We start from the raw sequence: 24,207 nt of genomic DNA on the forward strand, positions 1-24,207 counted from the left end.
CTTTTATGGTGTTGCCAGTGTATTTAATAAAGATGCCTGTACAAAGCGACTGTATTCCGGGGTAGATCTACATTTGATGAATAGTTTTTCATCAAATGGATCAGAATCAGAATCAGAATCATCTTTATTTGGCAAGTATGTCCAAAAAACACACAAGGAATTTGTCTCCGGTAGTTGGAGCCGCTCTAGTACGACAACAGACAGTCAATTTACAGAACACTTTGGAGACAGAAAGACATTGACAAAAAAAAAAACTGGATTAAAAACTAGCAGGGCTGAATTAATTACAAAACTTTACCAAGTTTCCCTTACAAAATATTTATTATAATATCACGTGTGTGTGATAGGGCTTATTTCTTAGGTTCGGGTTCGAATCAAACCTAATATGTGGAGTTTGCATGTTCTCTGTTAGAAATTACTAGCTGCATGTTTACACAACACCGCATGCACTTTTATTTGATACATCCCATTTCAAATACACATCCAGATATCCTTATAAACATCTAATTGCATTACACTTAGTCGCACAGATACAACAAAAGCACACTATATCAACATGGGTGCGTTGGGAAGTTCACTTCAGGCGCGCTCTCTGCTAGCCGGAACCGTTAGTAACTCAGAGGGTTGGTACTGTGTGTGCCACTCGATATAAGTAAAACTGAAACATTCAATATGGCGGATGTACTGACGCATCCCTAGTACAACCCCACTTCCAATGAAGTTGGGACGTTGTGTTAAGCATAAATAAAAACAGAATACAATGATTTACAAGTCATGTTCAACCTATATTGAGTTGAATACACTACAAAGACAAGATATGTAATGTTCAAACTGATAAACTTGATTGTTTTTAGCAAATAATCATTAACTTAGAATTTTACGGCTGCAACACGTTCCAAAAAAGCTGAGACAGGTGGCAAAAAAGACTGAGAAATTTGAGGAATGCTCATCAAACACCTGTTTGGAACAGGAGTGCCCAGAGAAATCCCACGCAGGCTCGGGAAGAACATGCAAAGTCCACACAGGCGGGGTCAGGCTTTGAACACCAGACCTCAGAACTGTGAGGCAGACGCTCTAACCAGTCGCAACCGTGCCGCCTTCAGAAAACCAATGTCAGTAAATACAGTTCGGCGCTACATCCGTAAGTGCAACTTGAAACTCAACTATGCAAAGCAAAACCCATTTATCAACAACACCCAGAAACGCTGCCGGCTTCTCTGGGCCCGAGCTCATCTAAGATGGACTGATGCAAAGTGTTCGATGGTCCGACGAGTAGACATTTCAAATTGTTTTTGGAACGTTTGGACGTCCGGGCCAAAGAGGAAAAGAAACATCCGGACTGTTATGGACGCAAAGTTTAAAAGCCAGCATCTGTGATAGTATGGGGCTGTGTTAGTGCCAATGGCATGGGTAACTTACACATCTGTGAAGGCACCATTAATGCTGAAAGGTACATACAGGTTTTGGAGAAACATATGCTGCCATCCAAGCAATGTCTTTTTCATGAACGCCCCTGCTTATTTCAGCAAGACAATGCCAAACCACATTCTGCATATGTTACAACAGCGTGGCTTCGTAGTAAAAGAGTGCGGCTACTAGACTTGCCTGCCTGCAGTCCAGACCTGACTCCCATTGAAAATGTGTGGCGCATTATGAAGCGTAAACTACGACAACGGAGACCCCGGACTGTTGAACAGCTGAAGCTGTACATCAAGCACGAATGGGGGGAAAAATCCACCTTTAAAGCTTCAACAATTAATGTCCTCAGTTCCCAAACGTTTATTGAATGATGTTAAAAGAAAAGGTGATGTAACACCCCGTCCCAGCTTTTTTGGAACGTGTTGCAGCCATAAAATTAATGTTATTTGCTAAAAGTTAATGATTATTTGCTAAAAACAATGAAGTTGATCAGTTTGAACATTAAATATTTTGTTTTTGTTGTGTATTGAATTAAATATAGGTTGAACATGATTTGCAAATCATATTATTCTGTTTTTATTTAGGTTTAACACAACGTCCCAACTTGATTTGAATTGGGGTTGTAATAGCCAACATGTTCAGTAGTAAAATTATAGAAAGTGCAGCACGCTCTGTCGGTTTGGACTGCCGGCAGATTATACCTGTGCCGCGAGCCACTGTTATTATTTAAACACTGTAATAATAAGCAGGGTTTTTTTTTGTATCTTACTGACAGAGGAGGATTTTTACCGTGCAGCCTATATATATGTGTGTGTGTGTATATATGTATATATATATATATATATATATATATATATATATATATATATATATATATATATATATATATATGCATGTGTGTGTGTGTGTGTGTGTGTGTGTGTGCATATTATATGTATATAGGTTAATTGGAGACTCTAAATTGCCTCGGAGAGAATGTGTGTCCGGGAGGTTAGTTGTCTGTGTGTGCCCTGATTGGCTGGCGACCACTTCAGGGTGTACCCCGCCGCTCGCCCGAAGATAGCAGGGATGGGATCCAGCACGCCCGCGACCCTCGTGTGGCTAAGCAATACATAAAATAGATGGACGTTTCTGGAAAATCTTCAAATTTGGTACGGTGTATTGTACTTGTATTGTCGTGTAATTACGAGCGTTGACGCAGTACGTGAAGGCAACATCTTTAGTACCCAGCATGCATCTCGCCCTCGCCATTTTTCTTGTTGTGTTCCGTGAGAAAGTCGAGGTGAACATTTCGAGGAAAACCTGCGTTTTTATACATTCGTTTATCTTTCGTTTCTGCTATTTGCATTCCTGACGTTTTTTGGAGTAACATTGAGGAAAGAATATCGCAACATGGCTCAATACAAAGGAGCCGCCAGCGAAGCTGGGAGAGCCATGCAGCTGATGAAAAAACGAGAAAAGGAGAGAGAACAACTTGAACAACTGAAACAGAGAATCGCAGAGGTTTGTAACCTTTAATATCAGATAATAGTCATTAAAGTTGTCTGAATTGTGTATTATGGGATTTATGAGGCAGCTTTAATTTAGATGCGTATCCACAGCCGTGTTTGCCATTGTCTATTCTTCTTGCAGGACAATATGGTCAAGTCCAACATCGACAAGAAGTTCTCAGCTCACTATGACGCTGTGGAGGCAGAGTTAAAGTCCAGCACAGTTGGTATGACAATCCTTGATCAGCATCAGACATAGATTACGCACATGCCTTCGCAATACTTGTACATGGAAATTCATCTAAGCAATAGTGGTGGATGGAGTCTTAATAAACTGTGTTGTAAAGACGAAAACATGCGGTGTTGTTATGGTAGTTGACCTGTTTCTTCATCTTTCCTCTCTTACGTCTTGCTTAGGCCTGGTGACACTGAATGATATGAAAGCTAAGCAGGAGGCGCTTGTGAAGGAGCGTGAGAAGCAGCTGGCAAAGAAGGAGCAATCCAAGGAGCTCCAGCTGTAAATTAAGAATCTTGTGTTGCATATTCATGATTCAGCAATCCAATGTCCATTTTCCATAGTGTGTGTTCAATTTTTCATCATGTTCTCCTTATCTTTTTGCAGCAAGCTCGAGAAGCAGAAGGAGAAGAAGAGGAAAGAGGAACAGAAAAGGAAAATTGCAAGTTTATCATTTAATCCTGAGGATGACGGTGAAGACGACAATGAAGAAGATGAGGAGGAGGAGGAGGATGAAAAGGAAGAGGAAGAAGAAGAAGAGCAGGATTGTGAGTTCTAATTTAAGGATTGTTCCAGCCTGTTTGCCATTTTGTGTTCATGTTATGTTACCATCATTGTGTTATAATTCTGTGAATCTGGTCTAGGATATCTATAGCCATTAAAGCTAGCTGAATACTTATTGACCAAAACGTTAGGTACACTACCATTCAAATGTTTGGGGTCGCCGAGACAATATCATGACACACAGTTGTATGTATACTCTGCCGTTCAAACGTTTCAGTGTCAGAAAGGCACTAGCCATTTTTTTTTTTAGTTATTTTTTTTTTACCATATTAAATATAAATATATATTAAATTATTCAGAGATTTTCTGTGTTCGCACTTGGGCTCGGCCCCTATCACCCGTGAATACCTGGGGTCCACTGTATTGTGTTTGTAGCGTCTGTAGTATAATGTCGGTATGACTAGATATGTTAAGATGTGGAAACACACTCACACTCATCTCGTCTCTTTTCCCTCACACACAAGTTAGTTTTGGAGCCAAGAGTTAGAGTTGGAATAAATACGTCTGTTTTTCCAAATAAAAGCCAGCTGCTTTGTCTGTTAAAAAGGCTTGTCATTTCCATTATGAATTATTTGTGATTTTTGTTTAATAATACAAAAGCATTTTTAAATCTGATTAATTGATGGGGTAATCGGTTGAATACTCCATTCTAAAAATATTTGTTTTTACTGCATTTCAGTAAAAACAAATTGGGTGTTTTAATTTTTTCCCCGTGTCATACACAACTCTTTCTTGTCTGTATATGAAGAAGACTCTTCTTTTATAGATGTCCCGGTAAAGAAGAAGAAGCTTGGAAAAAATCCCGACGTGGACACAAGTTTCCTCCCTGATCGGGACCGAGAGGTGTGGTTATATAATTCCACATTCATTAGAGCTGCAGTTCACATGTAAAGCTTTTTTTGTTTCTTGTTCCTCCACCTCAGAGGAAAACATTTCCTTAAAGAGTGGCCTCCGTTCTATTAGATGGAAATAATCACCGGTTGTATCATCCACTTGAACAACAAATGACCTCACCAGAGGCGTCTCCTTTTTTGCACTTAGAAACCAATATGATGTGGTGCCACAATAGACATGTCATGACCACAGCACATGCCACCTGCAGAGAAAGTGAGAGTGCAGTATGGCATTCAAACGCTGCTAAACATATCAACTTTGACCCGAGAACGAATGCCTTGCTCTTTGAGGGTGCGGGGGTGCTTATTGAGGAGTTATTTATATTTCCAAAACAACACAAAAAATTAAGTCAATTTGACAGTTGTAGAAATTATACAGTATATGCCTCCATAATTTTAGTATCACTAGTTATTTGTGAGAGCGACTAATAGCTGTCTGACAAACTACATTCAAAATTAGCAAGGCTAAATTCATTAATAAAACTTTTCCAAGGTTCCCTGAGATTTGGGATTAGAGGCTCTGCTCTGGCATTCCAGTGTTGAGTTTGCATGTTCTCATTCTGCTTGTGTTTTTTTCCAGGTACTCCAGCTTCTTCCCACATTCAATTAATGCATTTTAGGTTCATTAAATATTGTAAATTGTCCATAGGTGTGAATATGAGTGTGAGTGATTGTTTGTTGGTATGGCCATGATTTACTTGCAACCAGTCCACGGTGCATCTCGCCTGTCACCCAAACGCATCTGAGATAGACTCCAGCTCACCCATGACCCTAATCAGGACAAGTGCTATAGCAAGCTATCAGTGGATAGTTCATTTGTGGACAAAATAATTAAAACAATATAATACTATTAAAATGGTGTACAAATAAAGGCCTTACAAGGTTCTGTTAAAAAAAATTTTTATGAATTATGGTGTTCAGGAGGAGGAGAATCGTCTCAGAGAAGAGCTTAGGCAAGAGTGGGAGCTCAAACAAGAGAAGATCAAGAGTAAGTGTCAAAATGGACCAAACACCCTTAAAATACTTTTTTATCGTTTGCTGTAAGATTTGTCATAATAATATTTTAGCACTCCTTCACGTTTTGTCTAAATCTCATGGTTTTAACCTGTTGCTTTCAGGCGAGGAGATCGAGATTACGTTTAGCTACTGGGATGGATCCGGCCATCGTAAGACTGTCAAGGTAAGAGTGTGGCCCACGTTGAAAACGCCAACTCCTGTAAAAGGTTTCCTCTCTTTGTGACTTTCATACTCTCTTAATGTGTATTTCTCCTCAAGATGAAGAAGGGCAACACTATCCAGAACTTTCTGCAGAGGGCCCTGGAAGTCCTAAGGAAGGACTTCAGTGAGCTCAGGTCAGAGCTTTTCCCGTTAGGAATTAGTTTTGGAAATGTTTGGTGTTAATGGTTTATGTAGGCATAGTACTTTTGGTTAGATAACTTATCTGAATCTGTAAGGTAGGAACTGCGACACCTGGTGGTGCCGGCTGTCAGTTCTTGAAATATTTCACTTGGCAAGTGAATGTTACTCGCCTAGTTAAGTCATTGTGTTCTCTGACTTATTTTAGGCTCTTTATAACTAGTTTATTATTATTACCAATGAAGCAACATCGCACGATTTTAATTAGCTTCAGGAAATTAGAAGCATGAGTGTTCTAGTTGATGGACATGTGTTTTTTGTTTTGTTCATCTTGAACATTAGTTTGTAATGATGTCAGGTGATTCCAGGAAAATGGAACATTTACTAAATAGAAAGTGTTGTTTTCTGTACAGGTCTGCTGGGGTTGAGCAGCTGATGTATATTAAAGAAGATCTTATAATCCCCCATGTAAGTGCCGCAGTGCGCTGCTGCCTTCATTAGTTTACACAATAAATACCTTTATAAAACGCTCACAAATTTAATGTTTTGGAATTCTAATGTCCTCCCCTTTTGTCCCATTCAGCACCACAGCTTCTACGACTTCATCGTGACTAAAGCCAGGGGCAAATCGGGTAAATTAACAACTGAATTCCTACATGGTTCGAGTGAACCATCATGGCAGTGCAAGTATGAGAAAAAAAATGCATCCATCAATCTTATGTGGAGAAACATCAGGGAGAAAAAAAATCTGATTACTGATCCAGATCTCATCTCATGTGAATGCAGTTTAAGCGGACAGATGATGCCGATTGACGACATACACACTCACTACACCAAAAAACTCATCAGGAGTGTATAACACGTGGGTCTTCAATTAAAAGTTAAAGGGTTCCAATGTCGTCTTGTATGTGTCTTCTTAGGGCGGTTCCAAATATTTTTTACTCTCTTGAGGTAATCTATTAGACACAGCTAGTATTGATGCGCTACAGTTCTTCACAGCTGCAAACGACAACCACAAAAATGATCATATTGTCAAATGAATACCTTTATCATTGTGGCAATCGAAACTGAGAACAAAATTCTTTATAAAGGTAGAACTTCTGAAAAACAGCCTCTGTATTGCATCTCGTTATATTGCGCAAGTGGTCATAATGTTGTGAGTGTTCTGTGTATTCTACATAGATACAAAGTGTGAACATTTTGGGATCAGGCTTTCTTCCCGATAGACTACATTTACAAAAATGAGTCATATTTTATTTCCTCCTTGGGCTTCTCTCTTGGAGTGCGGATTTTGAGGACCTCCAATATGCCATTAAGTCTGGAAAACTATTACAATGTTTCTAATGTTCCCTGCCTTTCAAACCTATGGCCAAAGAGTCAGTCCATGCCAAACTAAATGTAATCATCTGAGTGTTTACTTCCATGTTGTTTGCTTGTGTGTGCGTTGTTTCAGGTGTGGAGTAAATATAAGCACAGTAACATCTGTGGTATGCCCTTACTTAGGAGGACTTGTTTGTTTTTACCTGAACAGGTCCTCTCTTCAGCTTTGACGTCCACGATGATATCCGTCTGGTCAATGATGCCACTGTAGAAAAGGATGAGGTAAGGACAATTGTTAGCAGCATGTAAGGTATATGTTATCATTGTTTCTTTGTATTTGAGCTCAGTACAGATGATTTAAAAACTTGAATTTAGTCAGCGATGTGTTCTGATAGTTTTGGGTCAGGCTTAGTCAGGGGCAAAGTGGATTGAGGTAACAGATGTAAATGTATGTAGTCTTGTAGTCAAATGTAGAGCTTGTTAACGAAATGTGATTCTTTACTGGAAGGAATCAATAGCGGTGGGTAATAGTTTTAATTACAATGAAATATTTGAATAGAAGCTCAGAGCATCCTAGTATTAAGAGATTTTTCCAAAATCAACATACAGTACATGCAATTGTGCTCTCTCTGTCTCCAAGTCTCACGCAGGTAAAGTAGTGCTGAGGAGCTGGTACGAGAAGAACAAGCACATCTTCCCCGCCAGTCGCTGGGAGCCGTACGACCCTGAGAAGAAATGGGACAAGTACACGGTGAGATTTGTTTTCCTCCACAGGTTTGTTCAGCGTCATTTTGAGTTTGCACCTACTGTACAGTATGTCTGGCTTACTGAGTTTACTTGTTTGCCAATTTTGCTGGCATGGCTGGAAAACCTCTTTGCCAGGAACCACTCCTATTCTACAACATGCAAATAATCCCACACGCCTACATAACCCTTCTATATACATTCTGAATAGCCATAAAGTTCTGCAGTATTATAAAAAAAAACAAATAAACTCATATTCGTACACCTCTGTAAACTGCACAGGCAATGTTTTCACTGACTTGTCACATTACTAACTTTTAGAAGTGTAATATTATATTATATATATTTATATATTTTAAAATGATACAATGAATTAATCACGTTATATTGCAAAGGTGGTAGACACATCTGAATTGTCAACCATTTTAATTGTCACAAGTAGAACTTTGATAAATGATGACATACTGTATACTCTTCTCACAAAAGAGTTATGGCCTATTCGGCTTTCTGGTGAACTTTCAGGATGAGCCTAAAATGCACAAGAACCTTTACATGTGAACTCAGTGTGACCTTCTCTAAACTTTTAGATGCACAGTTCCAACTGTTGAATGTTTCAGAACTTTATGCACAACTTGTTCTCTAACAAGGAGCTTGACGGCAAATTCATAACAGGCGTTTATAATGATAATAAATAATAGGAATGGATTTCCCGGTTCAATTATAATCGGGATTTGAACAGTTGTTTTCGTCATGCTTATCATTTTGAAACAATGAGACCAAGACAATGCCTTACAATTGATCAAAAGCACCTTGCCATTGTGCAGCTTCAAACAGGATGTTCACCAAGGGAAGTTGCCACTGTGCTTCGAGTGACATGATCAGGTTGCAACACAGAGACTGGAGAAGTCACAGAAAGGCATAGAAGTGTCGAGGAAATTTTCATCGATTAAACTGGTTGTGAATTTTGCCACTCAGCTCCTTGTTAGAAAACAGCAAGTTGTGCAAAAAGTCCTGACACATTGAACACTTGGACATGTGCATTCAAATGTTTCCATGAGTTCAAGGTAAGTTCACCTTGAAAGATTCTCGTGCACTTTAGCCCAGTAAGCCAAACTTTTTGCGAGTAGAATGGTTACTGCTTTTAATGAGTCAAATTTCTATCTCTTCTGATGTCTATTCTTCTCTTAACACCCCTTGTTGAGGCTGCTCCTTCTTCAAAACATTTGGATGTAAAAGACATACATACACATGCATTTCATTGGCATTGGACTGAAACTTGCTGTGTCCCAATTTGGTAAAAAAAAAACAAGAAAAATCCCCAATCGATACTTTTGGTCAGACCCCACGTGTATTATTTTACAAATTATAAACCAATCTAAAGTGTTGAAAATGGCTTGCTCTCTTGATGATGCAATGTTAGTGGCTCAACAAATATGCCATTTTTTTAGGTTCCTGAAAAATGATGGTTTTGGCAATGGAGGATTCCGCCTGACGCCAAATTATTGGCAAATTTGTGGTTGAATTCCGAAGTGTACAAATTCACCAGCATTTAAGGGGCTCCAACGTAGATAAGAAAACGGCAATCCCATTACCTGTATATTGTTTTCTTTTGTACAAAAGACAGATTTACCCAGCTTCCCTGTGTCTAAATTCAGTCAGTAAGTTCTGACTTTATTCCATTCGGGGATATTGGCTGTGTTGGCACAGCGTATGATGCCAGTCTTTTCATGCTGGTCCCAGCCTTTGGTCATAGACTAGAAATGTGGCCCTCCCATCAGTATTCTTGCACACTCATGAACCTGAAGCCTCCAATGCAACACCGGTCTAGTTACATTTCTGACTGCTGCAAATTGGCAGTTTGGCTGGCCTTAACAATTTGACGCCTCTTTCCCTGTTGTGTTTTTTCAGATCCGGTGAAGCTGCTGTGAACGTTTCCCGTATTATCTCTCCTGCGCCCTTCCACAATTGGACTCTCACTTTACTCATGAGGCTAATTCCCCAAAACGTACCTCAAAGATTCATTGTCCCCCTATATAAATGCGCTCATGTAAATGTAAATATTGTTGAATAAATTTAACCTGTAATAACATTTGGCTCCTTATTGACAGTAATGATGGCAAGGCTTTCATGTGGCTTTAGTCAGCTGTTGATTTGTTATGACACGCTCATACGATCAGTCACACCAGACACACCTCCCCCTGACACGCTCAAGACACCACGCCCGCTTCACTCTTTTCTCCTTCCTGCATTCTTTCTCGCTGAGGACCTTTGAGCACGCTTTGTTCCCTTGATTCCGCTCAGTATTTCGTTAGACTTCTGGAAGTTCAGATGCCGGTTGTCTGAACATGTGGAGGGCAACACTTATCCTCTGCCATGTTCTGGTGCCTGGTCAGCTTGTCCAGTCGCCCGATGAGTTGAGAACCACCATCACTCCTCAAAACTGTGGACTGTCATGTGTCCGCCAGGTAAGTCCCCTTGCTGTGTTCTGCAGATCCTGTGACACATCAGTCACCATGGACGCTGCTGGGTTAGTTATTGTAGTGCTGATGAGCAACTCTGCTAAATGGTGATGTGCATCAGAACAAAACTAATACTATGATGGGAATTCTGAGAGACTAGCATTCTTGTCAAATACTGTTGTGTGTTTAAATAAAATTTAAAAAATACATGCCAGTGCTGATATATGAGCATGGAGTGATGCAGAAAACCTTTTGTAGGCCTTATTCCAAGCAAAACATGGTTTGTTATTTCGGTTTCAATCCTTGAGTGACAGTGCCGCATTTCAGAAGCATAATAAGAATAATGTTGATTATTCATTTGACAAAATTATCCTTGTTGTCAAATAAATCTGCCGAGATGAGTTGAGAGCCCAAAATCGTTAGGGTGGGAGTTCGACGAGGTGGGCAATCATTCCTATAATTGTTTAAAAACTTGATTATTTTGTAGTAATTAAAATACTTATTTAAATAACTTTTATTACACTAAATAGCCACGTTTTCAGTATTTGTTTAAAAAAAACCTTGAATTGAAAAAATTTACGATCACTAAACAAATAAGTGACCATTAAGTTTTTGCTTTTTTTAAATTTTTCATTTTTTTTTATATAAACTACATTTGCAAATATATTTTGGCTCAAATGAACAAATATTAGTAAACAACTTACGCCCTCCCCCCCTCGACCTCCTCCTGTGCTGTTTTATCTGTTGTGCATAATACCAATTGATGATTCGGACAATTTATTGCATTATTATTCTTTAATAACATATATATACATATATATATATATATTATGTATGTATATATGTATGTATGTATAAAACATACTCCTGTTACTTAGTGTTATAACTGAAATCCTCTTAGCACCATCACTACATAAGTTGTTTGGCACAGGTGACACCTTTTTGTCACCTGTGCCAAACAACTTATGTAGTGATCATCATTGGATGGCAAGGATTTGACAATGGTTCGCTAGGCATGTCATTTGTGGCATTATGAAATAGTCATGGCCAATCAGCGTTCACATGCAATTTCTGAGAGCATTTTAATGATACTGATGAGGATTTGATTGGCTGCTCTCTTACAGTGACTCCTACCCCTATTGTTTTCATAGCTGTAAATGAGGTCAGTTATCTCAACTTAAAACATACTTGTCTTCTTTCATCAGTGTTTATTTATACACACAGATTGTGTCACTGCGGAAACAGTTCAGGTGTTCGGTACTTTCCATGGCTACTCTGTCAATAATATCCCGACGGATGCTGACAATTTATAATTATGTTGATATTGTTTCCATAAATGCACACCTGAGTAAACCTTGGCCCTTTAATATCTTATACAGGTATAACTCAATATGTAAATTTCGACGTGTCCCAATAGAACTCACTATTAATGTGTCATTACTTGGTTACAGTTTTCCTTTTTCAGTCTGCTTGCATTGTGGCCAAATCTGCTTTATGCGGAACGTCACGTGACCAATGCGGAACACTGAATCGACTGACTTCCTGTGTATGCTTTGCTAACCATCATGACTAGGATTGATTATATGATTGTTTGAAGCAAAAAAGTTGTCTTTATGGCTGGTGTCTTCGGACAAAGTTAAATCTATATAATCCACAATTATTTTTAGTTAAAAAAAAAATAAAGTAATTTTCACCCAAGCCACTATAAGAGTAGGTGACAGAATGCTGTTTAAGCCTAACATCTTCTGACACTTCTTGCTATATTTTTCAATGTTTATTTTTTATGTATTTATTTATATTTAGCGACTATCCGATACATTCCTGCGCTGGATCACTTGGTGGCACTCTAAAATGACTTAGTGGAAATGAATTATTTTATCCACGAACGGGCAGGCCCATACTGTATATGGACAGCGCACAGGTTGACTGACCCATATAGAAAGGCGAAAGCAGGTGGGGTTGGAAGGAGGAGGAGGCCGGATAAGCATTTAGGCTTTGTCACATCGAAGATGTGATTATAGCTTTAAATACATTATTACATTTATTTATACAAACATGATATCATGTATATCAACATGAACGAAGCCCAAACACCATACAGTCATATTTGGTGGATCTGTGGTGACATCAAGTGTTTAAAAAAGACATTGCAGACGTTTAAAGTTCCTACAGGTGCTTTGAAATGGTCCTCATCCCCATTAACCCAAGTGAGGCGGAAGTGCTTTTACCCGATTTGCCGCACGCTGAAGTAGTTTTGCGCATATTCCGGATTGCTACATTGACCCATTCGATACAGCAGAAAGAGCTGCAGTGATTCCTGTAGGGCACTTGGCACGCACTTTGCGATTTACATTACCCCCACCTACAGAGCTGGAGTGGAACATCACCAAGCACAAGCCAGACAGACTTTCTAAGATTGTTCCGCCTTGGTGGAGGTCCACGCTCAACTGAGTGCCATTCCAGTCTAGTATTCATGTCTACTGGACCCTTTTGCAAATAAGGTTTTGCTAATCTCACTTATTTATCACTTTGAAGATTGGACTAACACTACAACATAAAACATGTTGTTTATGTACATTATATCTCAAACTGCCAATTAAACACTGGATCTGCATTGGAGCTTGTGCAAGTGTACCTAATGACTCCATTGGGGCAATAAGCTTGCGTGCAAGTGAAATCTTCAAAGACTGTACAGCTGCTGTGACCTCGTAGCTTGACAACCAAACTTGTTCTGAGTTATAAACACAAGTCAGAGTACTGTTTTTGCAAGTAGCTTGTTGAACAGCTGTGATTAATAGAATCATGTGTAGTAGATTAAGGGGTACCTGAAAATTTGTTGTTGACTTGGCGATTCTCTGTTGACCAATCATCAAACGGCCGTGTGTCTAGCTTCACTCTTTAGGTGCCATGCCACTATAGTTGGTATTGATTGCATTTGTATTACCTACAGGGAGGACCGGGATGTGACTACTGCAGAATAAGCAGTGATGATGTGAATGCAGCTCTGGGCCTGACCTCCAAAAATCAGTTTGGAAGTAAGTTGGAGTCTTTTTGTTAACTATTTCCTCAGCCAGCAATACGTTTTAGGCTACAGTAGATGTGTAATTTCTATTATATTTGAAAATTTAAATAACTCCCTTACTATTTTTAATTGTAATGTCTAAAGTATGACGATTGACACACACAAAGCATTACAACAAAAGGAGGTGTTAAATGCGATATAGTTCCATAAAAATCTTTGTAAATAAAATGTGTTACAAATGTCAAAGTCTAAGCATTCATACTGTATTTTCTACATGTACCTTCCTTCCTTAGCTTGTTTACCATGGCCATGTTTTAAGCTGTTGGGTGAAGAGGACCCTGGCATCTGTAACCACTACGTTCAAGCACCCACTGATGTGACTATTGAGTTTGTACCCGATCCAGAGCCCAAGTCTGATACTATGGTTGTCTCCTGGAAGCCAAGTCAATATGGTGTGTTGACCTATTCCAACAGACTCATATCTCGTCCTATACAGTACATTAAAGCCACTTTCTGTTTGCGCATGCTTTTAAATAAGAAACCTGCTCATAAGTCATGTCAGACAGGAGCCCCGCTGTTATCTCTGCTTGACATGGATAAGGTTTAGTTCAAGTAATGCTAATGAAAATACTGTAACTTTACTGTATGTCTGACACACTGCGCTTTTGAACATTATGCGTGCCAATTAAGTTTAATAATGGTTGTAAAAGTGTAAGAGACATACTGTACACTGCTTTACCACTGATACCAGCAGCATTCATGATATGACACCAGATGAATCATGTATTTTGTCTTCAAATCACAGGTCACAGTTTTATTTAGAATCTTTATAATTTTTTTGTGTCTTTACAACAGTATGTGAGCTCACAACATGGGCCATAATGTCTTTTTAATGTTATGGCATTTTCAAAGGGTAGATGAGACTGTCAATCACCGGTTTCCCGTGAATTATTATTTTATTATTATGATAAATAATTTTACCAATTACTTCCCGTACAAATGACATGGCCTATGTGTCTGTTTCAAAAATCGAATGTGGCCCATGTGCACCAAAGTTGCCTGTCCCTGAGGAAGAGCAACTCAAATGTGCGGACATCGAAACATTTCCAAATAGTATATGAGAAAATCCAAAAGCTGTCTAGTGGAATACATTGTGGTCTTTTACGAGCATGCGTTTTTAGTTTGTCCCCCCCCCTTTGTTGCAGGTATCACCTTCTTGCGAGGCTTTCAGGTGATCCTCCAGCCCCTGGGAGGTTTCGGTGTTGCCTGTCAGCTCTTTCTTTTCCAGAAAAACCTCACGCTCTCAGCATCACACGCTCAAAAGGTATTTATCACGGAGGTGTTACATGTCAACAAAAGCATTGAAGTCGTTTTCCAGACTTTTTGGTCTGATAACAGACCAAACAGATAACATCCTTCCACACCTCCAGAATAATTATAGACAGACTGGTTGTACAGTATGTTGTTGTTGTCCAGTTAAAAACATGTTAGTTTAATCTCCAAATGGTGGAGATGCATTTTACTGGAGAGTCAAGATATGAACCTGTTGAAATCAAGATAATTGATGACTGGTACTACTTTATATTACACAGTATATCATTACATTCTAATTAAACAAATGTTTTAATGAAATCACAAAGCAATTAACACTTATACTGCAAATAAACGTTCAGTGACAAAGAACAACTTCGAAGTAATAACATGGCCTTATATATTGTAATGTAAAAGTATAACATGTAAGTCTTTAAGATACACAAAATAAGCTTCATAGCTATGAAATAAAGCATGTATTCAAACAAAATCTGATGAAGAGAAAAAAAATGGCAAAAACATTCAGCTTCTAAAATTATTTTGGGCAAAGAAAGATGAATTATTTTTTGCATAATTTCCCCACTTAAATGTTTAAGATAATCAACCAAATGTAAATATCATTCACAGATAACCCAAGTAAACATAAAATTCAGTTTTTAAATATGAATTTTATTTATTAAGGAAAATAAACTATTAAACGCTACCTAGCCTTGTGTGAAAAAGAATTGTCCCCTTTGTTCAATCATGAATCAACTGTGGCTAATCGTCTTTTTGGGAAAGCTGAGCTCATTTTCACTGACCACATACAAGCCTGATTACGACCAGACCTGTTCAATCAAGGAATCGCTTAAATAGAACCTGGGTAAAAAAATTAAGTCTGCGAAAAGATCTCAAAAAGCCGCAACAAAATGCCACGACCCAATGGAATTCAAGAACAGATGTTCGCAAACATGTTTTTTTTAGTATTATCTCTACATACAGTTTCTCCATATTAAGTTGTCCAGCAACATCTGGCAGTTTTTGGGCAGCATCCTTTGGATGCGGATACTCTGATCTTTGTAACTCTGTGTTATGATCATGACATCAGCCTAGTAATTGACATCTATCAGTCTGGAAAGGGGTACATAGCCATTACTAAAGCTTTAGGACTCCAGCGAACCACCGTGAGAGGCATTATCCCCAAATTAATAAAACATGTGGTGAAACGTCCCAGGAGTGGCCGGCCTACAAAAATTACCCCAAGAGCACTCATCCAGGAGGTCACTAAGAAACCCAGGACAACATCTAAAGAGCTGCAGGCGTCCCCTGCCTCAATTAAGGTCAGTGTTGGCATCCATGGCAGAGTTCCAAGGCGAAAACCGCTGCTGGCCAAAAAGAACATAAACACTCATCTTACTTTTGCAAAAAAAACATCTGAATGATTCCCAAGACCTTTGGGAGACTGTTCTATGGAGTGACAAGACGAAAGTTGAACTTTTTGGGAGGTGTGTGTCTCCTTGCATTTGGCGTAAATGTAACACAGCATTTCAGAAAAAGAACATCAAACGTGGTGGTTACTGTGATGGTTTGGGGCTGCATTGTCAATTCAGGATCTGGATGACTTGCTGTGATCGATGGAACCATGAATTCTGCTCTTTAATGGAAAATCATGAAGGAGAATGTTCAGCCATCAGTTTGTGACCTCAAGCTGGAAGACACTTGGGTTCTGCAGCAGGACAACGATCCAAAACATACCAGCATGTTAACTTCTGAATGGCTTAAAAAAGGGTTTAGGCCTAGTCAAAGTCCAGAATTGAAGTTGATTGAAATGCTGTGGCATGACCTTAAAAAGCCAGTTCATGCTCAAAAACCCTCTAGTGTTGCTGAATTAAAACAATTCCACATGGAAGAGTGGGATAAAATATCTCCACAGAGATGTGAAAGACTCATTGCCAGTTATAGAAAATGCTTGATTTCAGTTGTTGCTGCAAAGGATGGCCCAAACAGTTTTTCACATGGGGCCAGGTAGCTTTGAATAGTTAATTATTTCCTTAATAAATAAAATAACCATTTAAAAACTGCATTGTATGTTTACTTGGGTTATCTTTGTCTGATATTGACAGTTCATATGTTTGATGATCTTGAAGTGTGGGAACTATGCAAAAAAAAAAAAAAAATTTGAGAAGGGGGAAAATATTTTCAGATGGCACTGTACATGATTTAGTAAAAGAAACTCATGGCAGCATTCGCCTCTTGCAGGTGTACAAGTCAGAACCTTTCCCCGGTCTCTTCCTTGGGTCCGATTTTGCCGTTACTGTTATGGCTCTGCCGGTGCCTGAGAAGTGGGAGCACTTTTATCAGTAGCAAGATCTTCTCCACACGCTGTAAGATACGCACACGTACTGCACTTGCACACGAATAATATTGAATACTTATGGTTGTCATTCACTGTAGGCTGCTGTGCAAACGTCTTTGTTTTTTTTGGCAAAGCTGTAACGCTTATATTTCATTCATTAGTTGTCGCCCTCTTGATTAGAATATGACTAAAAAATACACATAAAAATTTGAGAAATAGTGTAATATAGTCAGTTGCAGGAATAGCAAAAGGAGAAATATTACTATTAACATTAATCCTCTCATTAATCAGTCAAATTAGTGAACTTGCGTTCCACATTATCTCAGGTGTTCATTTTTACTTCCACTGTCGAAAAGATTTCTGTTTTTTTAATTAAGTTTTGAAATGAGCTTGTTCTCATTTTCTTTTATCACAAAAACCTGGCATAACAGGCGTTTGTAGGCTTTTACATATAACACACACACACACTGTGAAAATGGCGAAGGAATGTTAGACGCATTTATACATTCATGCAATTGAATCATTATTCTGTCATAAATACAAAATAAAATCAGAGCCTTAGGATTTATAGAGACACTTTCCCCACTCCCAGTCACCAATCTTAACAACAATTCTGCTTTGAACAAAGTCATGAACAATAAAACAAGTGATTGCCTAAGATTTTTGCACAGACCTGTATTTACAGCACACAACATTTTAGTAATTACTGCACATTGTGATTTTGCAGCATGTGCAGAGAAAAACGGATTTCAGCGGTGCAAAGCAGGTGAGGAAACAAAGCAAACAAAGCCAACTTCAATTTCCCACATTTCGAAAAGAAATGACAATGCACAGTAAAGCATGCTAAAGTTAAATACTGTACAGTGAAACCTCTTTTCCAACCTTGTTTTGAAACTAGAACAGCCAATGTTTATAAACAGATTATATTCATCTTTGGGGTTTTCACTGTACAGTACTCTTTATACCATGTACTTCATTGCTTTGAATTCATGGAAAATGTTGCTTGTGGTTATAGACTGGTACCCAAATTACATTGATGTTCAGCAGAGAGGAACTGTGATCAGCATCACCTTCAACCTGGCGCCTCCTAACTTGGACATCACAAGCTACTTTTCGTATTGTTCAGCAAATGGCAAGACCACATACACAGAGATCGCACCTGTAAGTGACTTTCCTCGTAACTGTATACACTCGCTGGTCACTTCATTAGGTACACCTGCACTATCTAAAGAGATCCAATGAGAGAGCTGTATCATTAGCCCTTTGCAAAGATAACTCGTTTTTGATGCACTGTCACACATATTTTGCACTGTTGATAAGAAATGTAACCAAACCGTAACCGTGCTAGCTCATCACCGTTGCAAACTTGTTGCGGAATGTATGCTTCCGCTGCTATCAATTCGGCAAAGGTTTTGAGGTAATCCTCTGCTGCTTTAATATCTGTACCTGCTGCCTTGCCATGTCTACAGAGTCAACTGAGTGAATGCGGGCCCTCCTTTTAAATTTTTTGAACCAGCCCGACTGCCTTTAAACTCGTTCGGTACCTCGCCCATCGAAGTGCCTGGGGTCTGTTGCAGCAAATCAGAGTAAATGGCTCACAGCTTCCCGCAGCTAACGCTTTGTGTCGCGATGTTCTTCTTAACCAGACACATGCCGTTGCTAAGGGCATGATAAGCAAGTGCATTTTCATGGTGAAACAGCCATGAGTTGTTCTGCCCGAACTTTCTCCTCCTCTCACACACTGAACGAAGCCAAATCTGCGGGATCTCTTTGTTGAAGTGCTAATTGATTGTCTGGCCTACAATGAAGGACAAAAGTCATAGTTTGTCAATGAAAAAAATATTTTGTGACACCAGTCCTGGACCTTTTTTGACACACCTCCTATACGTAAATATGTACTGTACTATATATGTATAAACCGTATTTGTGTATACATACTTATGTACAATACATATATATATAACACAGTATATGTATATATGTATGTATGGCTATATACAGTGGACCCCCACATACTCGTGGTTCGGCATCTTATCTTTTTTTTCTCGTTTTTCTTAATTTTTTTGTTTTACGGGAGAAATCAACCCCCGAAAACGCTTATTGGTGGTCTATCCTGGCTTATTCGAGAATTTTTGGGGTTAAAAAAAAAAAAAAAAAAAAAAAATCAATATTTTTTTCGGTGCAATATAATGGGCATCAGTTATACAGGATTTTTGCAATTGGCAGTCCGGGCTGGTCCCTATCCCCTGCGAATAGCGCGGTCCACTGTACACAGTATTCTTTTTACTGTTTTTGTTTAATGCATGAATGAATTGTTTCATGGATGTAATAAAATGTAATTGTTTGCTTTAAATGAAGTTATTAATTCCATTTGACATCTTTAGAACATTTCCCGAAACCAAACACACCACACCTTTGAGCTCCGAGACCTCGAAGAAGGAAGCAATTACACATGCGAGGTAAAATGACTTTGGAATTCAACAGATATGCACAATAGCTATAATTAGGTTGTGATAAATAAAACAATTGTTTTGGTGAAGGAGGTGGAGTCATACTGGATACATAAATATATGCCGTAACACTTTCTATGATTTACCACAAAATTCTGATGAGAACACTATCACAATTCCCATGTGAATATTTATCTTGATAACGTGACTGTTACAGATAGCTGCAAACGAAATGGACGCAGTGAGGAAATTATTCAAGTTTCAGTTTGAGCGCCGAGGTATGTGTCTGATGTCAAATTGCCTTCAAATGAGGAAGCAAATTTACCTGGTTAATGCTCATTTTATTTTGCATAATTAACTTGGACCACAACACATTACCTCAGCTAACATTGTACATGCTGAAGTCAAAGTGTCTTGTAACTAAAAACAACTTTCATGACCTCAGGAGCTGCCTCAGCATCTCCCTGTTGGACTATGGTGCTTCCTGTGGGTTTTGCTGTTGTCTGTATTTTTGGAGTGCTGTTGGCTGTTCTTAGGCAGACGCCTTGCATACAAATGAAGAAGCCTTCTATCAAATCAGGTGCAAAGCAGTTTAAACACTTCAATTGACATTATATAAGTACAGTACATGGTTTTTTTTTCAGGGTGACAAATCTGATTTTGTTATGCTGTGTTGAGTAGTGTGTAAATACACTATGTACCCACTTCTTCAGATTTAATTGAGCAGCTGGAAGAAGTGAAGGCCCAGGAGGAAGTGTTGATACTGTCTGAAAACCAGAAGAGTCGTCCTCGCCTTTTGATTTGCTACAGTAGCAATGATGGCCCCGCCCACGTCAATGCGGTCATGAAGCTTGCCGCCTTCATGCAACAACACATGGCAACTCAGGTAGTACACTTGTATAGAAGTATATAATTGATTAACTTTTGATGATATACATAATGGGTTTAATTTTGTATCACTGATGGCGTTTTCATTATAAAGAAAATGGTGGGGAACCAACCAGTTATGTAGGCCTACATACCAGAATAATGACAGTACTCTTTATATCCTCCCACAGCATACGGAAAAACTTAATTCATGAATCATTATAAAACTTCACAGCATAATTTTTTTAGATTATCATCAGTATTATTTTACTGTATATGTTACATTTCGGCGGCACGGTGGACAATTGGTTAGAGCGTCAGCCTCACAGTTCTGAGGACTGGGGTTCAATCCCCGGTCCCGCCTGTGTGGAGTTTGCATGTTCTCCCCGTGCCTGCTTGGGTTTTCTCCGGGCACTCCGGTTTCGTCCCACATCCCAAAAACATGCATTAATTCGAGACTCTAAATTGCCCGTAGGTGTGACTGTGAGTGCGAATGGTTGTTTGTTTGTATGTGCCCAGCGATTGGCTGGCAACCAGTTCAGGGTGTACCCCGCCTCCTGCCCGATGATAGCTGGGATAGGCTCCAGCACGCCCGCGACCCTGGTGAGGAATAAGCGGTTCAGTAAATGGATGGATGTTACATTTCTTTCATATTCGGAAAAAAAGTGTGTTGAACTTATTTAATTCCTTGTTTCTTAATTATTAACCCCATGTGTAGATCATTTTTGGAATTATTTTTTTTTAACTTGAATGAAATTTAGTTGGCTATGCAACAAATAAGATCGACAGAATTATTTGGACTATTTTTCCCACTCTATTTGCTTGTTGCTAGGCTCAATAATAACTCCCTCACACCCGTCAAAAGACCATTGAAACCAAATAATGTTGAGTTGAGTTTAGGCTTAAATTAAAAACAAGAAATTTAAAGGGAATTACTTGATAAAAAGCACTATAAGGATTATGAGACAACTTTAACCATATTAATTTGTATCACTGCTCTATATTAAATATAAAAATATTATATTTTAAAACACAGCACATACTGCTGGTTCTGGTCGGGCATTGCCCTTCTGCCCTCAATCCAGAATAACGATTGGACATAACTTAAAAAGTTGTGAACGGATTTTGATTTCTAATAGTTTGCAGCTTTGGTATGAGCCAAGAACAAATGAAAAAAGTTTTAATCGTAATCTGGAATGAAAATTGTTGTCCAATCCAACGACTGTGCTTCTCTGAGTTTGATTTTAGTCGTCATCTGCTCCCCATGAAGGTGTGCCTGGATCTTTGGGATTTTCTGGGCCTGGCCGAGGAGGGAAGCATGGCCTGGTTTTGCCGTCAGATCCAGGAGAGCGACTTTGTCTTGGTTGTTTGTTCCTGGGGTCTCTGCTGCAAAGGTGGAACCTCAGCACAGGGCTCTCTGGACTCAGAGGTGATGGTCGGCCTCATAGGAGCGGAAGTGGGCCGAGCCAAATCTGACGGCAAGGACCTATCCAAGTACATGGCAGCCATTTTCAACTACTCCAAGGAGACAGATATCCCCACCGAACTGGGGCTGGTGTTCCGCTACAAGCTGCCTGCGGACTTGCTGCTGCTTTTCTCCCAACTCCACCAAGTCCGCCTTCACACACCAGGTCGCTATATGAAGATAAACAACATCTCAGATGAAGATTTTGCCTTGTCACCTGCTGGACAGGCTTTGCAGCAGGCAATCAGTGACACTGAGGAGGCGATGAAGGAAAACCAAAAGAAAATATTGGATAGTGAGGAGGGAGGCAAAGAAGGAAATGCAAATGCATAGGAGAAATGATCAAAAAGATATTATTAATAATATTTTCCCCTCCCTTTCACTGAAGCTAATGAAGGCCAAAAGTTTCTCATAAATGGCCAGAGGTGATGATTTTGAAGCTAAACTATTACAGCAAGGTATCACTTCTTTGTGTACCCAAAGGATGTGTGAAAGGGTTAAGATTACGTGATCAAAAACTAGTATTTTTATAACATTTGCTGTTCTATTTAAAAGCTAATGTAATAATGGTGTGATTACTGATGTCTATGAATAAGCTATTACTGCCATAAGGAGGACTATTTACTACCCCGAAGTGCATAATAAAATGTAGGTGTATTATACTGTACATTGCGCTGTATACCTTAATATTCAAATAATGAATATGACTGTGTGAATTGTGTTTTTCTAAGTTGTGAGGATGAGGAAACCCTTAAACTCTTGCGACCGTCCGTCCGTGCATGATGCAATTTGTGAGTGCAACAGTTAACAATAATATAGATCAATATACAAGATCCTCAGTGAAATATATGTATGTACATGACATAGTTATGGAGAGGACAATATTTGTAATGGATGAAAAGACTTATTTTGTATTGTATTTATTGCTGTTTTCTATTCAAATATTTAATAAAGCAAGAGAATTTTCTTCTGGTGCATTCAGTGTTTCATGTGACAGTCACAGTACAGTAAATGATTATGTCGACTTGTCAATAAACTGGTTGGGATTTTCTTTCAGTCTACAGGACCAAAATACTATGACATGAGATTATCTAGATGCCAACGTTATGCAACTACTGTATGCCACATACTGGTAAACATCATAGGACCTGGCAACTATGATCTTCCAGTGAAGATAAAATAATAATAGCTTTAAAGTCCCCAAAAAAGTGGCAGGTTTTGTTTTGCTTTTTTTGTGTCCAGACAATAACAGTCCAGTCCTCTTTTCCTGAAAAAAAACACTGTCGTATAACACATTACATAATCCATCCATGAACTTTCTATGACACTTATCCTGTGGGTGAACTGAAGCTATCCCATCTGAATTGGGGCAACAGGCAGGGATTGAATGGTCACCAGTCAATCACAGGAGACATACAGTATAGACAAACAAATAGTCACACTCACATTAACCTATGAATAATTTAGAGTATTCAATCAACCTAACATGTTTTTGGAATGTGGGAGGAAGCTGGAGTACCTGCAGAAAATCTGCAACGTAAAGAACTGCACACAGGAAGCCAAGCAGAACCTCTGAACTGTGACCCGTGCTAACCACCGTCCTTCCCTGTCCACACAGGAGTGTCAAACTCATTTTTGTCTCAAGCTCACAGAGTGACCAGACCTTCTCTGGATACGTTCGGAAATGCACTCTCTCTCTCTGCTGCTCTCTGGACCAGAGTGGCCTTCTCTGGCCGCTCAGACTGGGGGGACATCGCTGGGTTTTCTGAATTCGGGAGGGGGCTATCCCCCAGCAGTGTCGCACGGAAAATATTTTGTCGATGGGATTGGGGGGCTTGCCCCCCTAAAATAGGCCTTGCGACGCCACTGGGGCAGACAGTGGCAGAGCGTCAGGCAGGGGATTTGAACGACATTCATCATTCGTGTACTGTGATGGATATAACTCAAGTTGGTATCGCTTGCACTACTCGGGAATCGAACCCACTGCACGTATACTGTCTTCAATAAAATCAAACTACATCTTTATGCACACGTTGAAATCAAAGCATCGTGAATTATACTTAAATAAGTTGTTTGAAAAAAAAAAAAACATATCTTAGATTTATTTATTTAATTGACTATACTTTTTAAATTTGGCCTAAAAAAAATCTAAGCATACTCTCACTCTCACAGAGTTTGAAAAGAGCTGCTGTGTGTTGCCAACATGGTGTAAACCTTCTTGTTGATTTTGACGAACTATCCTCTTTTGCACTATAAAAATCTTTTGGATTAGAATAG

General features: G+C 39.1%; 2 protein-coding genes across 2 annotated transcripts; both read left to right on the forward strand.

Moving 5' to 3' along the window:
- Positions 1 to 2,637: 2,637 nt before the first annotated feature.
- On the forward strand, positions 2,638 to 10,108 carry fam50a (family with sequence similarity 50 member A). The gene is made up of 13 exons (XM_061680892.1): positions 2,638 to 2,922; positions 3,052 to 3,136; positions 3,327 to 3,426; positions 3,532 to 3,692; positions 4,475 to 4,551; positions 5,523 to 5,589; positions 5,720 to 5,781; positions 5,877 to 5,953; positions 6,371 to 6,425; positions 6,541 to 6,589; positions 7,489 to 7,559; positions 7,918 to 8,028; positions 9,930 to 10,108. Exons 1-13 carry the CDS (start codon positions 2,812 to 2,814, stop codon positions 9,936 to 9,938), a joined length of 1,035 nt encoding a protein of 344 aa, XP_061536876.1. The 5' UTR covers positions 2,638 to 2,811; the 3' UTR covers positions 9,939 to 10,108.
- Positions 10,109 to 10,198: 90 nt separating this feature from the next.
- si:ch211-207e14.4 (interleukin-17 receptor D) lies at positions 10,199 to 22,897 on the forward strand. The gene is given in 13 exon segments (XM_061680863.1): positions 10,199 to 10,486; positions 13,431 to 13,515; positions 13,796 to 13,954; positions 14,708 to 14,826; positions 17,052 to 17,153; positions 17,155 to 17,176; positions 17,876 to 17,914; positions 18,164 to 18,309; positions 19,533 to 19,607; positions 19,816 to 19,876; positions 20,044 to 20,178; positions 20,312 to 20,484; positions 21,736 to 22,897. Coding segments are annotated over 13 exon segments (1,764 nt in total). The 5' UTR covers positions 10,199 to 10,366; the 3' UTR covers positions 22,264 to 22,897.
- The last annotated feature ends 1,310 nt before the right edge of the window (positions 22,898 to 24,207 follow it).

This window comes from Phycodurus eques, chromosome 1 (genome assembly GCF_024500275.1).
Source record: "Phycodurus eques isolate BA_2022a chromosome 1, UOR_Pequ_1.1, whole genome shotgun sequence".
NCBI lineage: Eukaryota > Metazoa > Chordata > Actinopteri > Syngnathiformes > Syngnathidae > Phycodurus > Phycodurus eques.